The 23,936-nt window shown below is 43.2% G+C and overlaps 2 protein-coding genes and 1 long non-coding RNA gene across 3 annotated transcripts in view; 1 reads left to right on the top strand and 2 right to left on the bottom strand.

Annotated features, from left to right (window-relative positions):
- Positions 1-23,936, top strand: part of LOC139766344 (uncharacterized) — a 79,461-nt gene that overhangs the window by 35,801 nt on the left and 19,724 nt on the right. The window lies entirely within an intron of this gene.
- LOC139766076 (uncharacterized) lies at positions 4,386-7,681 on the bottom strand. The gene is made up of 4 exons (XM_071694222.1): positions 7,550-7,681; positions 6,793-7,202; positions 6,345-6,428; positions 4,386-5,478 (listed from the first exon to the last, which is right to left on the bottom strand). The coding sequence occupies exons 1-4, from the start codon at positions 7,559-7,561 to the stop codon at positions 5,388-5,390; spliced, it is 597 nt and encodes a 198-aa protein (XP_071550323.1). The 5' UTR covers positions 7,562-7,681; the 3' UTR covers positions 4,386-5,387.
- On the bottom strand, positions 16,807-22,900 carry LOC139766075 (uncharacterized). Its single transcript, XM_071694221.1, has 5 exons — positions 22,767-22,900; positions 18,603-18,934; positions 18,200-18,283; positions 17,573-17,722; positions 16,807-17,359 (listed from the first exon to the last, which is right to left on the bottom strand). Exons 1-5 carry the CDS (start codon positions 22,782-22,784, stop codon positions 17,104-17,106), a joined length of 840 nt encoding a protein of 279 aa, XP_071550322.1. The 5' UTR covers positions 22,785-22,900; the 3' UTR covers positions 16,807-17,103.

The raw sequence follows: 23,936 nt of genomic DNA, 5'->3' as shown, positions 1-23,936 counted from the left end.
GATAATGATGAAGTCGTCCATTACTCTTCTCTCTTCCACAGAGGACAAAATTTGTATGGCTTCTGACCTCTCACTGTTACTTAGCTTTCTTAATTTTTCTACTGTCGTACTTTCCTCTGGACCTTCTTTGTTAGTTCTTTGTGCTTCCTATTGATGCAGTGACTAAACATCAGAAGCATATCCCACTTCGCTGAATATTTCTTTAATTATATACTTTAAAGTCAAATATTTGCCAGCAGACACTTTGTCTCCTTTTTAAAATGAGTTTGTTCCCTACTTGTGTGTTACGGGGATAGAGTTTTACACACATGTTGCCCCTTCTCTTAACATTGTATATGGACCAAGTAAACACACACACCCCTAGCTGGTGTGTGTCTGTGTGTGTGTGTGTGTGTGTGTGTGTGTGTGTAAAGATCAGTGCCGGAACCGCGGGTGTATTTCCCGTGTCTTTCTCGATCATGGATGGTGGAGGGGTTCCCGCCTGTCACTCCTCCGTTACGGGGTTTGGTAGGTTATTGTTGGGCGTGGTAGGCGTGCGTGCCTCCTTATCTTCTCCCTCCGTGCCGTGGGAACGCCACTCCGTAAGTCTATGGAGCTGTGTGTGTGTGTGTGTGTGTGTGTGTGTCAAGGTTCGTGGAAACTAAGCTTGTCATTGGCCTTTGTCAGTGTCGGTACGTTCTTGCATGTGCCATTACTGGCACAGGTCGGATTTAGGTGCTGGTGGGGTATTAGACTACGTCTTCACCTTCTCTTTCCAAAGGGAAATGGTAGCTGGAGGTTGTACTCTCTTCGGTCTGTGTCTTTTTGCAAATAAAGTGACTTAAACTGAAGGCAGTATTCAATGACATTTTAGATACGTCTTTTGGTTGCTTCCAATTTTATAAGTATATATACTTCGTCAAACATTGTTATATCATACAGGTTACAAATACAATGAGTACATTGGCTGTCAAGAGGCAGAGTCCCGTTGAAAGTATATATATATATTTTTTTTTTTTTTTTTTTTTTTTTTTTTTATACTTTGTCGCTGTCTCCCGCGTTTGCGAGGTAGCGCAAGGAAACAGACGAAAGAAATGGCCCAACCCCCCCCCCCCCCCCCCATACACATGTACATACACACGTCCACACACGCAAATATACATACCTACACAGCTTTCCATGGTTTACCCCAGACGCTTCACATGCCTTGATTCAATCCACTGACAGCACGTCAACCCCTGTATACCACATGACTCCAATTCACTCTATTCCTTGCCCTCCTTTCACCCTCCTGCATGTTCAGGCCCCGATCACACAAAATCTTTTTCACTCCATCTTTCCACCTCCAATTTGGTCTCCCTCTTCTCCTCGTTCCCTCCACCTCCGACACATATATCCTCTTGGTCAATCTCTCCTCACTCATTCTCTCCATGTGCCCAAACCATTTCAAAACACCCTCTTCTGCTCTCTCAACCACGCTCTTTTTATTTCCACACATCTCTCTTACCCTTACGTTACTTACTCGATCAAACCACCTCACACCACACATTGTCCTCAAACATCTCATTTCCAGCACATCCATCCTCCTGCGCACATCTCTATCCATAGCCCACGCCTCGCAACCATACAACATTGTTGGAACCACTATTCCCTCAAACATACCCATTTTTGCTTTCCGAGATAATGTTCTCGACTTCCACACATTTTTCAAGGCTCCCAAAATTTTCGCCCCCTCCCCCACCCTATGATCCACTTCCGCTTCCATGGTTCCATCCGCTGACAGATCCACTCCCAGATATCTAAAACACTTCACTTCCTCCAGTTTTTCCCCATTCAAACTCACCTCCCAATTGACTTGACCCTCACCCCTACTGTACCTAATAACCTTGCTCTTATTCACATTTACTCTCAACTTTCTTCTTCCACACACTTTACCAAACTCAGTCACCAGCTTCTGCAGTTTCTCACATGAATCAGCTACCAGCGCTGTATCATCAGCGAACAACAACTGACTCACTTCCCAAGCTCTCTCATCCCCAACAGACTTCATACTTGCCCCTCTTTCCAGGACTCTTGCATTTACCTCCCTTACAACCCCATCCATAAACAAATTAAACAACCATGGAGACATCACACACCCCTGCCGCAAACCTACATTCACTGAGAACCAATCACTTTCCTCTCTTCCTACACGTACACATGCCTTACATCCTCGATAATATATATATATATATATATATATATATCCAACACATAACATCTGACTGCAAGCCAGCAACACACTGAACCAACACATATCATCTCATTTACCGTACGGTATACGTATCCAGAATTTCTCGTGGGCATAAAAAAGCGTAAAAAACCACGAGCGAAATCCGTTCGTATAATGCTCTGACAACGACTCGTTCCAAGGTTAGTGAACGTATATATTTTTTTTTTTCAAAAAATCCGGGGCGAAATTAACTTCCGTATGTAAACTACTATAATTTGGGTTGCAGGTTTGCATTAGAAAACATGAAGACGGTCGAGTTATAATTTCTGCTGTCTTTTCTTATCATACGAGGTTAAATAACTTGAGAACGGGCAGAGAGCACGGAGGATAAGGGAAAAATAGAGGGTTATGTAATGCAAAGCAAAATAAAAAAATTCCTAAACATGATTACAAAATTTCACCTAATGTTTTCTTTTTGTTGTTTACGTTGTGATATTTCATTCATATGAAATAAATACAATCAAATCTTTTTTCATTCTAATTTCAAGAGTTTATTATATGAAATAGACCGTTCACAGCGATATAAGACACAGAGCTGTAGCCATTGTATTGATATTACAATATGTAAAGAAATGTATTTCAATTGGTTTCTCTCCATAACATATTTTTCTTCATTTGTTGGCATTCGGCATCAAAGGGAATAATAAGAACGCATTAAAGTTACGTAAATTGAAGAGTCTTTTTTTATATATGTGCGTGTATTCAAGGTCATGTTGATTTGCTCGGTTCTTATGTAAGAAAAAGAGTGTAGGAGTTTCTGCATTGAATATTCTATTAAAGTATTTGAGTACTATAGAGGTTATTAAAGATTCGTGGTAGTTTGTAAGGTCATGTATGAACAGATCATTCACCAATGACTTAATCATCTCAAAAGTTTAGGTAAATCGAGGGTAATAATGATATGTAGAATGCTAAAACATTAGAATATTCTTAAATCAAAATGCATTAGAAAAGAATACTGCATAAACACTTAAAGTAATTCAAGGAAATACTATACATTTAAAACGATATGAAATTAAAATGGTTTAATCATATGTAAAGAATACTCAGTTCACAAAGGGGTATTTCTATTAAATATTACACAATATATCAAATATCTAGAATATAATCCTATTATAATTGATATACAGTATACTTAAGTGAATACCCAAGACATTTTGATGCTCTTGATCGAATATAATACAGTAAACTAATCACTCAAAACGTACTGACTGATGTTTTCGATAATGTAGACGTTGTGTTTGCACAACATCGAAACCTCAAGGTGTGGCGTTATCACGTGACTGGACGGGTCTGATAACACGTAATGGATTGTTCCATCAAGGGAGGTCATCTTGTTATCCACACCATAAGTGAGAGATAATTCGACAAATAAACTGTGAGGCGCAACGACTCGTTGATCTCCGTCGTTCGTTCCCATGCCAGATGCGTGAGTGAGCGCCGACACGAACTCACGAACTGTCGTTGACACGAACCCACGAACTGTCGTTGACACGAACCACGACCTATCGTCGATACAAACAAACGATGACCGTGAATTATAGTCGAAACTAAGGACATGAACTATCGACAACACTAGCCATGAACTTTCGTACATACTAGCCATGAAATATCGTCTGAACTAGCCACAGACTATCGTCCAAACTAGCCATGGACTATCGCTACTTAACTCATGGATGATCGTCACAAACTATGAACAGTCGTCGACTCTATGAACTATCATCGCCTAACCATGATATATCTCGTTAATATCGTCAAAGTTTATAGGGGAACACACACACACACACACACACACACACACACACACACACATTAATACGTAACAAATATCATGATAGTAATTCTTAAAGACAAGTGTAGCACAATAAACTTGGGTTCGTAGAAAGAGTCACCATGTTGTAGTTATGTTTTTATTGATAACATGCAAAGGTTAGCACAGACCAAGTCCTGACGAGAGGTATTGTGAGCAAGTAAGTATTGAGCATGAGGCAAGAGATGTTTCCTAGTGTGGTACACGCGTGTTTTCCTAATGGCAGCAAGTGTGGGCTGTCTCACAGCCCCGTTACACCTGACTGGAGACATTGGCACAGGTTTGGACTGTGTCGTACAGTCTCCAGGATTCTAGCTATATCTACATCTGTCATACGTTGCTCTGAGAGAAAGCAATAGCAATATAAATCTAATGACATGTAAGCCCTATGGGCAGCAATGTTATATAGCACATGGGAAATAATAGTTTACCCTACCCGAAATCTAGTGAGAATTCTGGAAAGTTTGAACATCCAAGATGCTTCTGTGTGACGCAAGGATAGCAGTTCAGCCTGAGGTGGTGATGACCTGAATGGGTTGTAGGAAGCCTAGGTTGTTGACGGAGGGTTATGAGAGTCCAGGTATCTCTCTAAGTCCTCAAGAGTTCAGCAGGTCTTCCACAGAGTTGTAGAAAGACCAAGAGAAGAGGAGTCGCCTATGCTCCCTTCCTTCAGAACCTCTGATCAGTTGATGAAGGCGTTGTCGAGGTTTTTGATCGTTCCTTGAGCATCACTGCTGCTATAGCCATGGCTGTAGGAGTCGGTGAAGAGGTTCTTACATCCCCCTAAGTTTGGGTTGGTTTCTGGGGGTCCCCAAGGTAGCTACTGACGGTCTTGGCTGGTGAGGCAGAGTGAGAAGACTTCTTGACTGGTTGTGTTGACTCGACCTGGGGATTGGACGAATCCACCAGGGTGGGCAGGGGGCGGAGGCTGTTGCAGACTGGTCTGGGACGAAATGTCATAAGAGAATTGATGACAAATTTTACTTTTGTGTCTTGAATTTGTAAACTCGTAAACACCATACCTCCAATATTCCCATTAACGTAATCTTCTCTGATGACGGTAATGGCCGGGTTGACGTAACAGGTTTTAAATCTACGGTTCGTTTTCACTCGGAGCTAAAGACTGCCAAGAAGTATTCGTAGTGCAGAGGAACTCATGCCATCACTCGTGTCATAAGCCAAAAATAGAAAGAAATTTAACAGGAACAAGATTCAAAAGAGTTTTTCAGTCAGTTCTTCAGGCTAATCGACCAACGGTAAGTTGCTATGTGGATAAGGTAGATGGCCAAGGGTTGTGCCCGAGGAAGTGAGGAAGTGCCTCACTCCCTACCTGTCAGAGCGCAAGGGGAAGGCGCGGTAGCCGTACTCATCAGCGATGTACTCCATACTGATCACCTCCCCGTTGGGCGCCGTGTACCTGCAGTAGGGGACAGAAGGCGGTTAGAGAAACTTCTTATACTGACGAAGATGATCAGTTTTTCAGCAGATGTGAAATGATAAGTAATGGGACTCGCACATCTTCCAATGTGTTTTTTTCATAAGTGTTTTGCTCATATAGGAATCGTTTTTCTCCCAAGAAACAACCCAGTATGATAAACATTCTGTTGAATCAATATATTAAGTTTCTAAGGATAGTTGTATTCCAAGACGACCCAATAATGCCTCTATGTGACTCTTACGTGCTTCGTCAGCTCTACTTTGAAGCCAGGGGTATACGTTCGTGAGATGTGACAACACAACATGAGGAAATAATGCGCGGTGCGAGTGAGAGACGAAGTATAGTGCGACAGAGAGGCAGGATGACGTGTGACGTTGTATGTGCGACAGGTAGACAAATGAGGTACGAAAAGAAAGGTATAGGAAAAGGGAAACTCATCTTGAAGGAAAATCAACGGCCCCTTGTGAACAACGGTTGTGGAGAGCACTATTGAAATTCTAACTTACGAACTCGATAGTTTAAGTATTCATGCATGGCAAATGTGATATGTTCTTTTATAAAGAGTGAGGTTTCTGTGTGAGTCGAAATAGGGAGTGACCTACACATATGTAGACAAAAACATTCCATCATCATACTGAATTGCATTTGTCTCTCAAAAGGAGTATCTGAATCGTTCAGAAGAAAGAGGTCTTTTATATACAGATGAGGACGAGAGATCAGGTAAAACAGGTTATGAAGGTGATTGGTGGGGTAGCAGAGTACACCAAGCCAACCATACAGAGGCTAAGCTGAGAGGACGGCATACCCACAGAGCCAGATGGCAATACGTTTATAAGCGGACTTACGAGTAGGACCCGGTGACTTCGAGGGTATCCGGACCTGTCGGAGTCCCACGCTCCTCCCGCACGATGCCGTTGCCCGTAGCGTACCTGAAGAAGGAAGAGATCTGTGATGATCCACAGTTTCTACACTCAGTAGACCCATCTGTCATCATGAACACTAAAATGTTAAATACGTATTAGTGGCGTGTATGTGAAAAAGGTCGGATTTGTTCGTCCAAAGTTCAAATCTTTTTCGAACTCATGAAAGTCTTTCATCCCTCCCATTTTTCGATTCCTAGATTTTGCTGACTTATTTACTTACCCTACAGAGTTGTTAATTAGCATATCTTGTTATAAAGGAACATGTAAATGTCCTTCTGCAACTGGGACTTCCAAGAATATCCAAGCGTCACTGGATCTGCAAACACGAGAGGACATTGATAACAACAGAGTGTGAATACCCAACACCTACGTGAAGTAGTAGGTGCCGTCTTGGTAGGGTCCTTCGCGATGATCATCCAGGATGGGTATGTAAGGCCCCACCACGTGCGCTTGGTGGACCTGCGCCCGTTGAAGCTGAAGATCCGTCTGTTGTTGCCTGAGAGCCAAGAGTCTCTGCCGCTCGAATTCCTGTTGGCGCCTCCGCTCCTGCCGCCGGCGAGCTTCCTCCCTGAGTCTACGGGCCTGCTGCCGCTGGCGGAACGTCAGCAGCTGCTGGACCCGTGACTGCTGCCGGAGCTGTGCGGTAGACAGCCTCTGTTGCGCCACTGGCGACAAAGTTTCAGGTGGAGCGATGATTGGCAGTCCCGTGTCGTCTCCTCCTCCATACCCCCTTGTCGTCTGCTGGGTGTAGACGGCTGCCACCAAACACAGACACAAAATCTGAAAGAGAATCTTCGATTGTCGTCAAGAAATTAAGATAATACACGCACAAGCGCACGTCCTGGTGTAAGTGGTGACTGGGAGAAGAGAGCCATACATATATCATAGGCACATATGTACTTAGCTGTCCTTTGCATAGCCAACAAACTCTCGATAAAAGACACCGAAGGAGGAGGAGAATGTCTTCCAAGCCATACCTCTGTCGCTCACTTTATTCATATAAAGTGAATCGTTGTACTGTTGATACGTTTGTTTTTTGTTCATTTTTCTGCGAAAGTAAGCCAAATTTGTTTCAGTGAAGAACTATTGTATTTCCTTATCCATGAGACGTAATGTTGTTGACTTACCAGTCTCAACATGCTGGTGAGGGTTCGAATCAACTGACTTTCACCAAAGATTCAGTCTGATTGGGGACTCTTCCCAAACACAGGCGCTGCCTTCTGAAGAAGGAGGAGGAGGACCTGGAACTCTGGTTCCGCTACAGTAGCTGAAGCCACAGTAAGCCAAGACCTGCCAACCTCCCTTAATATACCTCACAGACGTCTAAGACATGATTACCAAGGTCAGACTTCTGTCAAGACTCCTTCATCACCATCATCGATTGTACCGGATGTGTCATCATGGACTCATCTTAGTGTCTACTGCTGTGTGAGAGTCATTCCTAGCAATCTTTCTCTCATATGTCGAAAGACAGTCAGAGCCAAAATCCCTCATCGAGGCCCAGCCCTGAAATGAAACATAGATTGGTATTGAAGTGATAGATGAGTTAGAAGAGAAGAGGTTAATGAACCTAGAAGCTTTTGAGGGTTCTTTAAGAAGGATCAGATGGTAGAAATTAGGAGGACACGGTGAGGTAAAGAGTCCGAAAGTTTAACCGGTGTAAGGAAAGAAACAGACATCGCAACGGCCCCCTCCACTTGAGTTGTTAAGATTGAAACTAGGTATGATGTTAGATTGTCTGTGCTCCGTATGCATTACGCACAGAACAGGGAAATATTTATCTATGATTACCCATGATATTGCTTCCACTTTCTGTCATGAAATATCCTGAACCTGCTTCGCTGGGTTGACAGGTCAGATTTGCATCCGGTAATTTCTCTGTCGCATACTTATCACCGACGATTTATCTATCATTGATCGACAGACTAATGACGGAAAATTGACTAAACACCAGAAATAGTATGCACCATCGCATCATTAATGGTAGTTTGTGTTACATTATGAAAGTATGTTCCTGGTTATCATAACAAAGCCAAAGTGATATTAAATTCTGTTAACCTTAGATTAATTTGGAATTCGTTCATTGTGCAATAATCTATTTCCTTCCTAGATAAAACTTTTCGTGTCAAAGAAAAAAAATTTGAAAATGAAAAGCGAAGAAAAGTTTCCTTGACATGAAGAATGACCTCTGTCGCCCTCTTGGGGAAACAGAGTACGTAAACAAACCCCAAGTCCGCAAAACCTTCGTAAAAAAGAAAATGGGTAGATTAAGGAGGACGTTAAAGTATTTTTAAAAGTAGTTAGTGATTCAAAGTATGGAAATTGTAGTACACAGTTGCTGGAGAATATGAATTAGTTACTCCTTCGATATGTTGATAACGGGAGATTAAAGATATATGAATCTCCAATGGGAGACAAGAAAGTCTTTCAAAAAAAGGAGGGAAAATGGACATTGTATTATCGTTGCATCTAATAAAGTCTCGAATTCTATTCGTTAAAGGATTTGTGCTTGCTACTCACTATTATATGGCATGGGAATCTTCAGGCCGCTGCTGCGTCCCCTTGATTTATTGTTATCCGACCAGATCGTGTAAGCTAGGGGTGAGTGAACATATAAGCATATACACGCGTATAGACGCGTGTATATGCTTAAACATATTTTGTTTTTTGTATCCATGCGTTTTCCTGCATCCGCATATGTGTGTCTGAATGTGTATGCACTGTTTTGTATTCATGCATTTGTAACTGATTCTAAATACGTTTATTTACTTATTAACTCTACCCATTTTCTGCACTTCTCTATGTAGAGAAATTGTGTGCTAAAAGAAGAGGAATGTGAGCAAAGGAACCACACCAGATTACATCCTTGTTTGTGACCCCTTCAAAATATTTTCCCCCTTAACGTTTGTGTTGGGTTAGGACGTTGGTGTTGTACAGTTCATTCACGCTTCGGAACGCTCCGAAACCCCTTGTCCAACACCTTGTTTGCTGACCCGGAACAAATTGAATCGGCCACGCTCTTCACTCACATCAACATCAATGTTCCGGTTTATATGTGTGTGTGAATATATTGTGTTCGTGTATGTCTATGGATATACGTAAGCTTCGTATGATCTTAGAAGTTAGGTGAGGGTATAAGCTCGAATGCTTTGACCGGGTGGAATCGAGCATTCAATTGGTAGGTAGTCGAAGAGGTCGTCTTAGAGTTGAGGGTACTAGGCGACAGACGCGCCACAGACGACCATCAAGAGCTTCATAACGACAGTATTTGCAGGTCGTCCTTCTCTCGCCCTCTGTGTCGTCCCTTACTTTTGGTGTCCTTGCCACTCTCGACAGCCTTACCTCAGGACCCTTCGCGTCTTCCTTCATCCATCTACCTCGGGGTATTCATACCTGTATGTCCTTAAGACGTCAAGAGATATTCAAGATCCACCTCTTTTTTTAATCACGAATTCAACACTTCGGATGGGATACAGGCCCATGACCTCGCATACCTCATAGCACAAGATGTGGTAGAAATGAATTCATCACAAATGCCCATTTAATGAAGATGTTACCCTCCCCCAACCTAAGGCCATACAGCTGGCGGTCAAAATGCAGGAACTTCTTCAAATGTTATTACCAGGAGATCCCCATTATCAGGTCTCTAATTCGTAGGTGCCGGAGGCCACTCCGCCCACTGACACTCCAATAGGATGAAAAGAAGTAGAGATGGGAGTCAAGATGGGGATTTTACCATTGCCAGTACCTTCGCCCCTGTTGACCTATCTTGAGATATGGTCACTATAGGTCATGCACAGGGGTCACGCCTCACCTGTCTCTGCCCATACCCTGTCACCATAAAGTGTAAAATGCTTATTCATTAAACCTCTCTTATGCTATCGTGGCTGTCAGTCGGCCTTCCCCAAGAGCTTAAAGAACGTGAATAATCCCTCATTGGCCCGAAAAGGTTTTTATACCACGAGCGATTTGTATGTGACGATTTATGGCTTTGGTGTTTATATAAGCTTCTTTTTTTTTTCGAAAACACCCTTCGTTGATGTTCTGTCTAGGGATGGGTACTCAGAGCCTTTGCTAATGATGGTTATGTTTGGTTCTGGCCACTGAAACTCTCGCCCAACAATAATGGAGAGACGAAGTCATTGCCTGTGGCATAGTATGGCTTTGAAATACTCATCATGATGTCTGGATCCTCCTATAACTTTCCTTTGAAGACTGTGATCTTATGTACGTTGTAGCGTATGATGGTTATCTCATAAACCCATTCTGCTTTGCTCTGGTTATCATTTTCCCGAATGGTGTGTTTGTATATAGACGTGTGCCGAGCCCAGAACACAATTAGTGTCAAGTGTCCTTTAGGGTCCTTTTGGAGCTGTCTCCATAACAACGATGTGAAATCATAACTGGCGAGGCTAGGATGACACAGTGATGACATTGGATCAGACTACGATGGTCAACAGCTTAAAGGGAAGAGGTTGAGAGTTGGTTGTCCGTAAAACCCAAACGTATATGTTGATAGAGAATCAGATACTCAAGTCTTCATCATAAAGTTTCGTGGAGGATGATAATGGGAAGGGAAAGACATCAGTCGAGGCGGAGACTTCACGAAGCACATAACTTTGAAATTACTTGAATTAGCGAGAGGCTTTCATTACCTTTCATCTGTCATATGTCAGACACAAATGTTCTTATTGAGACCAGACCGTCAATGAAGTATAAAAAAAAGATATTAAAACAAGAGAGAAGTACAGAAAGAATTGATCTTCGAGTTTTGGATGAATCCTGCTTTTTGTTGCGAAAGACGTAAGAATGAATAGATTTCCAAACCTTAAAAGAAGAAACAAAACGTTACAATAGCCAGCTGGTGCACACAGGCTGTTGAGGAGAATGTGTCAGGCAACATAACAACGAGGCAGCTCCGGTAATAAAGTGATTCCTCCGCTGACAACACAATTGCAAGTCTTCAGCCCCACAATCATACCATCGCCTCGCTTGAAGACGGTGAGAACCTGGAAGATATGTGTGTATTTTCGCAATGCTTTTCTTTTTCTCTCCTTCTTCTTGCATATCATTATCGTGGAGCTTATAGGATTCTCTATGTTCTTCTCTTATCACACTGATGGGGAACGTTGGGGAAGGTGTTGGAATCTATCTTTGACGTTATGTAGGTTCGATAGGCCTTAGCCTAGCGCGGATCCTTGCTTATCATTCAGTTGGCCCCTTATCCTCACTCGACACTGGCGGGATGGCATGTAGGAATGAGAGGCGTCCTTTCTCATGCCCGTAACAGTATCCTTCATGATCTAACGCATCAATACAATGCATCCGGGAGCATTACCGCCGATAATCCTCGTATAAAATGGAGGTCCTGGAGCACGTAAGGCATTGCTATTGTAGGAACTTAACTCGGGTTCTTCGCTTTTTATTTCGTCGTTGTGGTTTGTCTATATTCGGGGTCCATGAACGCACACCATCCTTGTGTCTGGTGGTGACAAGGTGTGGTTGTGACAAGGAGGGTCAAAGCTGATGGTTCCTGTGGTTAGCGTCTTCGGGTACCTCTTGATTGGCGTCTCCAGGTACCTCTTCGTCTACTTGAGACCCGCTGACATCTAGGGTGCTCCCTGTCGGGTGGAGTTAAGGTATGCTGAGGTGTTTAGTGTTGGTAGTGGTGATGTTTGGTACTGACAATGTATGGTATCGATGATCTGTGGTACTGGTGGGCAATGGTACAGGCGGTTTGGTAGTCCTGGTGGCACATATGGTGTATGGTGCTTGGTGCTGTGTTCTAGAATACAAGAGCACAGATTTTTTTAGGATCATTTATTGCAATCAGGGCATTATTTCAGTCACTTCGAACACCGTTCACTCCTCTCTCGGTAAAGATATTCCATTATTAACTCATCTTTCGATAAGATCCTCCTCTTCAATCCCTTTAGAAATCTCAAGAGTAATCACATGTTCCATTTACCAGATGCTCTCTATACTTGATCCCTGATAAGAGCAGGATCGAGCTCTGCAGACATACTGGAGAAGACACCAGTCCCTTCTTGCCCATCAGGAAGGCATTCGGGCTGTGTCTTGATGTAAATTCAAAGACTTTCTATAGACTTGGATCCCACGTGGAGAGTATATGCGTGTGAAGGGCACTCTCTCTCTCTCAGCCACACTCACCGCAGGACGGGCGATGTACGGCCATTGTCAAGTAATATCTATAGATACGGTTATCTTATAATAAGATATAATTACCACAATGTGAATATCATTTAGATGTATGGGAATGAGAGTCTAGAAAGTGGATTTATAATCTCTGTTCAACGAGAAGGGATGGGGCTTTCCACACACACACACACACGAATAAAGATGTATAAAGATGTGTAATTATGTAGTTTCGTGTTCCGGACATTGTAACCATAGGTTCCTTCGTGTGCTGTCTTCGTGAAGGTGAAGGGAGATATAAAGGGGGTTTCGAACCATGAATGTTTGTTTCACTATAAGTGAAATTTGACGTCTTAACATCGAAGATCCTGGTGTAGTGTTGGTATGGGTGTGGAGGAACCATAGTCTTCTACAGAGCCTCATTAACACTGTATATAATTGACGTCGCTAAGACCGCTAAGGCTTTCTGTGACGTCTCTAACGTCGCTAAGGCTTCCTTTGACCTCGCTAACGTCGCTAAGGCTTTCTTTGGCGTCGCTAACGTCGCTAAGGCTTTCTTTGAAGTCGCTAACGTCACTAAGGCTTCCTCTAACGTCACTAAGGGTTTCTCTCCCGTCGCTAAGGCTTTCTTTGACGTCGCTAACCTTCAGAACCCTATTCGAAGGGGAGTATGTATAGCATCAAAACCTCCAACGCATCCAATCTCTCGAACCACACAGCGAAGCCCTTCCCCTACCACTTCATCTTTCCCTTAAGTGGAAGAGGAAGAAATATATATGTTCATGGTAATCGTCAAAGAAACTGAAATTAAATTATAATCATTTTTTTTCTATATTATGTCAAGCGTTTGGATTTTTTTTATTCAAATTCCTCTCTCATATGTTCATATAAATTTTTCCTTTTCTCTCCTTTTTTGCTTTCCACGCACGATGTCAGCGATTGTGATAAGTAACTTTACCCTTCCCCCTTACACACACACACACACACACACACACACACACACACACACACACGCTATTCAATACAGTGATGATCAGAATGTCCTTAACACCTGGAAAATTATTCATATCAAGTCCTGAAGCAAAGGTGTTAGCACGTTCGTCTTAACATTGGATCGGGCTAGGGCCAGTTACAGATCGGGAGGGAGTCCAGATTTCGAGACTTTCTTCGTCTCCTCTTCACCTCGAAGAAAGTGTTGACCAATCAGTCAGTCAATAGGCTTGAAGTACATAAAGAAAAAGTACCTTTCTGGGAGAAAGATATCTGTAAGTGCGTGGTCATCAGTTCCTGTGGTCTTCTTGCGGGAGATTCACAGACACTAGGTTAGGAGACGTGCCTTTATAGAGCACACAAAAATACAGCAGCTGCCTCTCCAAACAATTGAGCCATGGCTTGTCATCTGAAGCTCTGAGAACAAAGTGTAAATTTAAGGTGAGGATCCGTGTGTCCAGTTAGTTACTGTAAAAAGAAATATAGATATTAAGGGATACATTATTACAGTATCTATACAGCATCCTCATTTCCATGACGTAGGATTTGCGATGTTCATAATAAGCAGTTTTCCAAGATTGAGTGCAGGGTATGGTTGTACCTAACGCGTTAAGTTACTGCAGAGTTGCATTGTGGTGTTTTAAAATTGACCAGAGGGAAACGCGTATGTGCCTTTTTTCACTATATGCATTGCCTTTTATACGTGTATGTATGCCTGATAGATATATGCATTGCGATTATGTACATGAGCAAGCACTTGCTACGTAAGTCGTGGTACAGGCGTGCGAAAAATCATGACGTGCGAATAAGGAAATCGTTGGGATGGCCTGATGAAGTAAGTTCGTCCCGCCGATCATTACACTCAAACACTCGTCAATTCATTATAGTTTGCTTGCGCATAGGTCACAAGTTCACGTCGCGCATGCGATTTTACAAAAGCAAATTGTGAACTCTAATCTCTGACGTATTTTCGAGCCTCACCGATAATCAACAGAAAGTGTCGCCTTTTGTAAAACGTACATATTTCAAGCAGTGGAGAGGAAAGAGCAAAGACTATATCAATGCGTTTTGCAGTTTGGTAGAAATTGACCTCATTTCAGTAGCTGCGTCTGTGGCCTCATGGTGGAGCGAACTTCACTACCAGAATAGCTGGTAATGTAATTGCTAGCAAACACCTTTCCATAGTTGTTGGCACAATGGCAACCACTATAATTTTTTGTATGCGTTGTGAGAGAAGCCTTGAGGTATATTACATAAGTGAAGTTACATGCAAAATATTTCGTCCTTGTCTTCAGTCACATTAGGAACACAATTTAGAGAAGAATTTATCTGTTAAGTGCCTTCCCTAGCAACAAATGATGAGATAGAATTACTTTGAAGAGAAATCTAGTAATTCTTGTGTTTTCAAAGCCTCACTAGCAACCATGTTGCATTTGAAATACGTTGATAAAACTCATCGGAGAATTTTTATTGGAAAGTCAGAATCAAATAGAGCTACGAGATTGTTGAAATTCACACTAAAGTGTACTTAAAAGTTTAAAAAGACGCCTAAATATTTATGATTGCACGAATTTGTATACGTTCAAATTCTCACAGGTGACAGAGTGACAGACGACAGTGTATGATTCGGAAAGGTAAACACTTGTTGGAGATGTGTGATTGATGAGACATTTTACCACAAACAGATGTAATCACAATGGCGAAAGTGTGTTTGCAAGTAGGTTATCAGGCGATCTCTGTATTATCTGATTCATACCCGACCGCAACGAGCCTCGGAACCCGTAATTTTACGTCCATCATCTTTGATCCAACGATGATTTTCAAGTTCTTGCTTTCTTGCGTCATATCATGCGATTCTACGCCCTTTGAAGAGTATTAGAGATACTCACTTGGGAACTGTGAGGCAGTGAAGATTACTGGATTGAAGCTAACGGGTGGGAATGAATGGTCCTTGCCATGCAAGCATTGGTGGATCCACCGAAGATCAAAGACACCAACACATAAGACATCTGGGAGAATCGTCAGTCGGCATTACCCATGTATATGATGAGTGGGTCCTTTGTGGCACAAAACAAAACTGTCATTGTCAGAGCTCATTACGTTTATTCATGGCTCCTGAACATGTTTAGAAAGGGATTTTGAACATCCTTGAAGAACCTTTTTTCCGAAGTGTCTTGTCTACTCCATTCTCCGTCATCAGCCAGCCTATGACCTGTTCAGTGTGATCTCATGTTACCATCTTATATACAGAGGCTCCTGAAGCACTGTGTTGGGGGAACTAAAGGTATGTTCGGTATTAGTGTCGCATGAAACTAACAGGGGACTGGGCCTTTGAGGGAATATCCTCGCTTGGCCCCCTTCTCTGTTCCTTCTCTTGGAAAATTAAAAAAAAAAACGAGAGGGGAGGATTTCCAGCCACCCGCTCCCTTCCCTTTTAGTCGCCTTCTACGGCACGCAGGGAATACGTGGGAAGTATTCTTTCTCACCTATCCCCAGGGATAATATATATATATATATATATATATATATATATATATATATATATATATATATATATATATATATATACACTATTACACATGACAGCTAGAGACTGAGTGTGAACGAATGTGGCCTTTTATGTCTTTTCCTAGCGCTACCTTGCGAGAGGGAGGGGGGTATGCTATTTCATGTGCGGCGGGGTGGCGACGTGAATGGATGAAGGCAGCAAGTATAAATATGTACATGTGTATGTATGTATGTATATGTCTGTGTATGTATATGCATTGTATACGATGAAATGTATATGTATGTATATGTGCGCGTGTGGGCGTTTATGTATATACATGTGTATGTGGGTGGGTTGGGCCATTCTTTCGTCTGTTTGCTTGCGCTACCTCGCCAACGCGGGAGACGGCGATTAAGCATAATAGATGAATAATATATATAGATAGATAGATAGATAGATATATTGTGCAAGAGAGATTGTGTAAAGCGCTATACGTTTTAAGAGTAGATGACTTACAAAGTTAAGAAGACACCATAATGTTCTTCATCCTATCCTATAAAGAGCCATTTCGGTTTCAGTTCGCAGTTGCTTTCATTTCGGGAAAGATAATAATATGTGAAGTAGATTAATCATTTTATTTCAGCATCGATCATCGTTCAGATTTAGGAGCATCTCGCACACATACACACATATATATGTAGGAGATGAAGCTGGAGTTGTATATATATATATATATATATATATATATATATATATATATATATATATATATATATATATATATATATATATTGGCAATTCGTGTCTTAAGGTATTCAAGATATGGCGTTGGTGACATTCACGTCTCGCATGGCAATGATTGTTGCTTCTGTCTCCAGACGACCCAGTGCAGGGAGCTGCCAAGGACATTCAGCATCCAACCAATTCCCACAATCATAAAAAAATGGGTAACGAGACGACGATGTGCGTTTTCTTTAAATGTTCATTCCGTGTTTTAGCCAGTCTGGAACTCGGGTGGTACGTGTCGATGTTTGGAACGGCTGGAGTCTATCCTTGGCGCCGGATCTGGAAGGTCTGCTGTCGAACATTAGCCTGTTGCTGGAAGGGCTGTTGAGCCTGGAATGTCTGCTGCTGGAAGGGCTGTTGAGCCTGGAATGTCTGCTGCTGGAAGCCATCTTGTTGGAAACCTTGCTGCTGGAAGCTTTCCTGTTGGAAATCTTGCTGCTGGAAGGCGTCCTGCTGGAAGCTCTCCTGCTGGAAGTTCTGCCTTTGGAAGGTCCCTCGCTGTTCCTCATCCCTCTGCCTGTTAGGGAAAAAGAGACTCAGAGTTTAACATCATCCCACATCCATATACAGGCCGAGGGTTACTTAACATTTAAGTATTCTCTCAGAGGGCAGATGAAACCAAATCAAATTCAATGTTTCTGTAAACCCATTTTCCTCAAGTAACTATTCCAGTCCGTTTAGTGAGGTCAGACAAGGGGAGAATGAGAGAGGATCATCCTCTTTTGTTTACCTGGCGAAGGCTTCTTCGGCGGCGGCGATCTGCTGAAGGGAGTGAGCGGGCATGGGTGGGGCTGTGGGCAGGAATGGGCTCTCAGCACGGTAGCCATTCTCGTCGGCGAAATAGCGGACCTCCACTAGGTTGCCGTCTGGGGCCGTGTACCTGCCGGAATCAGCCAGACACTCGTGAAGCCCAGAGGCACTCATTCCATTCGGGACGAAGGGAATGTGTGTTGTGTATCCGGAGGATGTACAATACTACGTCAGTTCTATCTAGGGTGTTTGTGTGTGTGTCTTGGAGTACATGTTCGCAAGGAAGAGCATTTGTTTGTAAGCTGAGAGTGTTTGTGCATGCATGTAGGATCGCGAGTGTGTTTTAAAAAAAGATTCATTACATGTAAGTGTCTCACAATTCAAGTGTTCCTCAGATCCACTGAGAAAATGCTGTTTGTATGATCTGACGGTGATACAAAAGACGTGCGAATGTAATATTCACGTCCTGACAGCCTATGGCCTTGTTATACTTACGTATAACCAAATAGATTCTGATTCTGCAAGTGCTTGGACTTTACCATCCTGTGAATTTATTCAAAGTACTGACATCTATAGTCATTAAGGTAGAGGAACAGAGGAGACTCACGAGTAAGAACCCTGGACTTCGAAGGTGTCCTCGCCGGTGGGTACTGCCAATTCTTCACGCCTTGTTCCATCACCACTCTCATACCTGACGAAGAAATGCACGTAACTCTTCATATCTGAGGTCCAAGAGAGTGAATTTTTTTCCCCTCTGTCTACAGTATAGATCTTGGTCATTTTGAATGTCAGGGAGGAAAAGATTCGCTTTATGCTCTAAAGGCTTTTAGTCTAAAGTGGCTAGATGACGGTGAATTAAGGTGCTTAGATGAATTTACGGCTTAATGTGTCAAACTAGAGGTTTGCTATCCGAGTCAGGTCTCAGAGTAGAGCCTGGCCACCTGCCAGACCAGAGCCTAATCACCTAAAAAGATGCCAGATCAGAGCCTGACCATCTGGATTTTGGTTACCTGAAGCTGTAAGCCCCAGAGGCGTCTGGGCCCTCACGTTCGTCAACCACAATAGGAATTACTGGTTGCAGAGGTGGGCTGACCAGGGCTGTGGTGATGCGATCTTGGTTGATTCGATTCTGGTTGACTTGAACCTGGATGAATCTATCTTGATTGAGCTGGTCCTGGCTCAGTTGGACCTGGTTGACTTGAACACGGTTGAAACGATTGTCGTTGAACCGATCCCGGTTGAACTGATCCTGGTTGAACCGTTCCTGGTTGACCCGATCCTGGCTGAAGCGAACGCGGCTCAGTTGACCCACTGTCAGACCAGCCACCGCCAACAACACTACCTGAGGGAGGAGTTGAAAATGTTGAGCCATCTTCGTGTCGTGCGATAGGCAAGGATGTATTCCTAGACGTTATACATAAGACAAAGAGTTTATCAGTAATGCAATAGACACCAAGAATAGATATGTATATTTCTCTGATACTTCAAGTCTGGCCAGACTTCACGTGAGGTCGAAAGATATTCTGTTCCTAAAAAACTTCCTTATACAACACAAGGAAGAAATTGATATTTTCACCTTGTTTATTTCGAAATTATTTTGCCATCGAAGCCAGAGATATCTCAAAGAGTAAGATCAGAAACTGCAAAAGGGGACAGAGGATTTACAGGATTTATGAATGTAAATAAAACGAATAAGAGGACGTACAAGTGAAATTTAAAGGCAATGACAAGGCCTTTTAATATCAGTATCTATAAGGAAAATGGCCTGAAGTACATTGATGAAAGAGGTGGCGTGAGATTCTGTTGTATGAAAATGGCGCTGGTGTTATCTCTGTCTCTTCCAAGTACCCCCCCGGTTAAGTTGGTTTTGCGGAGGATTTTCTTGTGAGTTTGATACGACGGAAGCGTCTGTTCTCTCTTTCTTCCTTAATACTATGTTTTCTTTCTCATTTGAAGTCGTATTATATAAGTATACAGAGCTTCGTGTGTATGTAATGTAACCTTTCAGGTTTGTGTGTTGGGGGCCGAGTTAGAGAGCGGGTGTGACAGTGTGGGGGTCTTGAAGTGGGGGAGGGAGAACACTGACGTCATCCGTTCACTTGTCGAGCGTCGCTACCACCCAGCCGGAAATCGATGCACCTGTCTTCTTCACTCCGCAGCTACGTAGTAGTAGCTTTAGCTGTAGTGATATGAACGTTAGCTTTGGTGGTGTTGGAAGCTCATAGTGATTAGTAGCTTTTAGCTGTGACTGGGGTGGTTAGATGCAGCAAGTTGTCGTAGAGCGGATGTCGTAAAACGGAACCATGAACAGACATACGCGAGAGAGAGAGAGAGAGAGAGAGAGAGAGAGAGAGAGAGAGAGAGAGAGAGAGAGAGAGATGCGTTCGTCGCGAAATAAGAGAATAGCCATGAAATGCCTAGCCAGGGCTCTCTGCTAACCACCACCTACACTTCTACCACTACAGTACTTTCTCGCGCGGTCGTAAAAACTAGTTTGGTAAGAGAAGACACGGAGGTAGTGGGGCGGGCCAGCGGCGCTGCGCCGCACATCCATCTCCCAGCTCTCCCGCCTGAACCCGCCTGGGTCGCTTTGTTTACTGACCCGACGAAAAAAGATACTATTGATTCTTCTGTGCCTCGTCGAATATATATATATATATATATATATATATATATATATATATATATATATATATATATATATATATATATATATATCGTCTCAAAGTTTTATTTCTTCACTTCTTTTCCATGTCTAACTTAGTGACTCGATCAGTAAGCAGAAGTGAGATTCAAGACGTCTTTTGGACTGGCGTATGTTGACGCGCGGTTGACCGGTGCACTGTACGTGACTGGATAGCGTAGGTGTGAGTGACTATTGTACTGTAGGTGATTAGTGTCTGCAGAAGGTTGTAAGGGTCTGTGTGTGTGTCTGTCTGTGTGGTAGTGACTATATGCGGTTATAAGATGATATTTCAACCCCTTGAGCACTCTGGTACGATCGTTAAGTACGACGATACGACCCCTGAACTCAACGCAGGGTCAGGCCAGATGATCAAAAGACTAGGCGGTCGTCATGCCATGAGGGTGGTGATGGTCGTGCTCGATGGGTTAAAACTTAAGCTTTCGTTTGAAAATGTAGATACGTTTTTAAACATTTTTCCATTCCGTCTGTCAACTCTACCTCCCATTGTCTTTTCTATGGAATGGATTAGTTTCATCATTTTCTGTTCCATGGAATGGATAAGGGGCATACGGCCCGTCTCTTGTATTAGCAAAATATTTAACGTTCTTCCTTTATTGAGATCATTTTTCAATTCTCACTACACTTGGGAGAGAAGAAACTGTAGACTGCACGTGATCCGGTTTTTTTATGAATGTAATTATTTGGCAGTGAAAATCACGAAAGGACCCAACATATCCTGAGACCCCTAAAGGACGGCCATTGGTAATTACCTTCGCCATTGGTAATTACCTTCGCCATTGGTAATTACCTTCGCGGTCAAGATATTCTCTTACCTCCTTGACACTTGTCTTAACCCTATACTTTGACTCGCTATTGAGCCACTGGGTTACTTTTAGATTGCCTTACGTTAATATTCCTACGCTCTTACAGCCCTTGTAGACATCATCTTTATAAGAGAGAAAATCCGGTAGAGTTTTGCGTAAATGGAATTCTACTCTGTTCAAGAACCATCATTATATTGCTAAAAGTTATCGTTTTTGTAGATATCTTGTTTTTAACATCAGCAGGTGTGACCCTGTTGGCGAGATGGGTGTACTAGAAAGGGATTATTAGGCTATTCCACCTATGGGATGGTGAGGTTGTGGTGCTTTTCGAAAAGAACCACAAAGGGGACCGACATGATGAGAAATGACTTTCGCTAAGACTTTCCTCCGTGGGCTTTAAATAAGGCCCAAAAAGAACGATTGAGTATCACTTTACATCAGATACCTCACGTCTGTGTAAGAAATACCTTAAGCATTAATGGCAGTCAGGCCTTTATGCATAGAGCTATAAATGAATACGTTTCTACGCGAAGAACGTCAGGGCAAGGGTTTGTCTGAAGGACCTAAAGGGATATAGTTACAGCAGTGCATGAGAGTCATCAGTATAGGAGTTTATGATAAGGGGCCTTCAAGAGGGACTTCCCAATGCGTGTCTTACTCTCATGATCGAGAAACCGAAGATACGAGTTCCCCTGAGGAACCTCAGATAGAATTCTGCGTGTGCTTGAACTGAGAAATCTCACGTTGGACTCTACATAAGGGGTTTGTATTCGACCAAGTCCTCTAATAAGTAACTTTAGTACAGGTGTCTTCGAGAAGAACCTCAGGCAGGACTTTACATGGGTGAGGTCAGGCAGGTGCTCCACATGATGGTGATTAGATCAACCATCTTCAGGAATCATGGCAGAGGGATTAGACTCTCCAAAGCCAGTGATAATAGTAACTCTGTAGGGCCGACATTTACAGGCCCAAAGTTAGGACACTCGTATTAACACATACAACCCAGTCTGACCAATGGGTCGGCCTCTGAGAGCATTCTGATGCCGTGCCACAAAGTTCTAACCTTGTGAGTGCGATGTTGAAATGCACTTCGGGTTTACAGAATCTACAGTTTACATTACCAGCCAGTTTACCACAGGGTGTACAACTTTGTACGTACTGACAACAGTGTACAGGGCCAGAGTGAACATGTTGACCACGTCTCTCTAGACTTGAGCTTTTCGAGCGTCGGGTTCGTAAGAGTCAGCGTTCCAGGACGCCAACGAAGGTGGCTCTATGGTCCTGGAACCTCAAGCTGGAGGAGGAGCACCCGTGTCAGACTTGAGGAGGGTGGCTGTCGAGAATAGGTCGCCTCCTTCAGGCACATAGGTGGACGTAAGGCCCCATGAGAATGAATATACCAAAAGACCCACTCAGACCTGCCAGGAAAACCCACACACACCTGCCTGGAAGACCCACACAAACCGTCCTGGAAAACCCACCAAGACCTGCCTGGAAGAACCCACACAGATCTTCCTGGAAGACACACACAAACCTGCTTGGAAGATCCACACAAGCCTTTTTGGAAGACCCACACAGATCTTTCTGGAAGACCCACACAGACCTGCCTGGAAGAACCCACACAGATCTTCCTGGAAGACCCACACAGACTGAGCGCCACTCACCATCTTAAGGGCGACCATCTTCAGGACTACTGGAGCTGCTGGGACGTCTAGAGGATGAGAGAGAGATCCCAAGTATGATGATCCAGAGGGGTTTCCCTGTGCTTATATCCTGCAGGTCCCCTTCACTCTTACCCCCTCCTGCCTCCCCACGTCTATAATCTCACGCCTTCCACCCTCCTCCCCTGCCCCCGCCTACCCCATTTCCATACCTTCCCTCCTCCCCCTCCTCCCTCTTCCTCCTCCTCCTCCCGACCGACCCCCTCCCTTCCTGGGATCATGGTCATCCCAGCAACACCTCTTCCGTTCGCTCGCCAAGCTCTTCCAAACTACTTTTTTTTCCCCCCTACTGATTCCTTCACCACCATTTTTGCCATCCCTCTTCCTCCTCCACCACCACCACTACCACACGACCACCACCACCAACACGGCCATCACCACCACCACATGACCACCACCATCATTCCCCTTTGTTCACCTCTACAAGGGAGAGGCACATAACATGAGAACCAATGATCCACAGTACAAGGGAGAGCCAGATAACAGAAAGATCTGATGGTCTGTGACGATATTATCTACTGGGGGGATAGTAATGATAACTTAGCTTCTTAATCTATGTAGATGTAGACAGGATACTAAACCAAGACGGAGGGAGAGAGAGAGAAGGAGAAGAAGAAGGGAAAGTACATCTAAAAGACAGATAACAGAAGACCTGTTGCTCTTTGACTAGGTAATCTGCTGGAGGTTAGCATCAGTGACCTAAATTCCTAATCTCTATAGACTTGAAAAAGATTTAAGGAACAGAATCCACCCCTCAGTAACCCCTTGCACTATCCGACGGGGTAGCAAGACCTCAGCAACTGCTGGAACACAAGAGGGTCCTCATATCTGGTGCTCTGCTGTGTATGCTTCGTGAACAGAGGAACCACAATCACTTTCAGTTCCTCTGGGCAAATGGAATAAGCGGAAAGAAATAAGAATGGCAGATGAATTTACGAATATATAAAGATATAACGAGAATGAAAAGACAAAAAATATGTATTTAATTCTTAGATACATGAATAAGTGAGTATATACATTTACACCTCCGCCCTTATACGCAACACATTATGCGTTCACACTTGAACCCACACACACAACACTACTGTCCACGATCAGAAACCATTCCCCTGG

This window comes from Panulirus ornatus, chromosome 57 (assembly GCF_036320965.1).
Source record: "Panulirus ornatus isolate Po-2019 chromosome 57, ASM3632096v1, whole genome shotgun sequence".
Lineage (NCBI taxonomy): Eukaryota > Metazoa > Arthropoda > Malacostraca > Decapoda > Palinuridae > Panulirus > Panulirus ornatus.
Note: the sequence above shows the minus strand (reverse complement) of the source record. Positions and strands in the feature narration are given on the sequence as shown.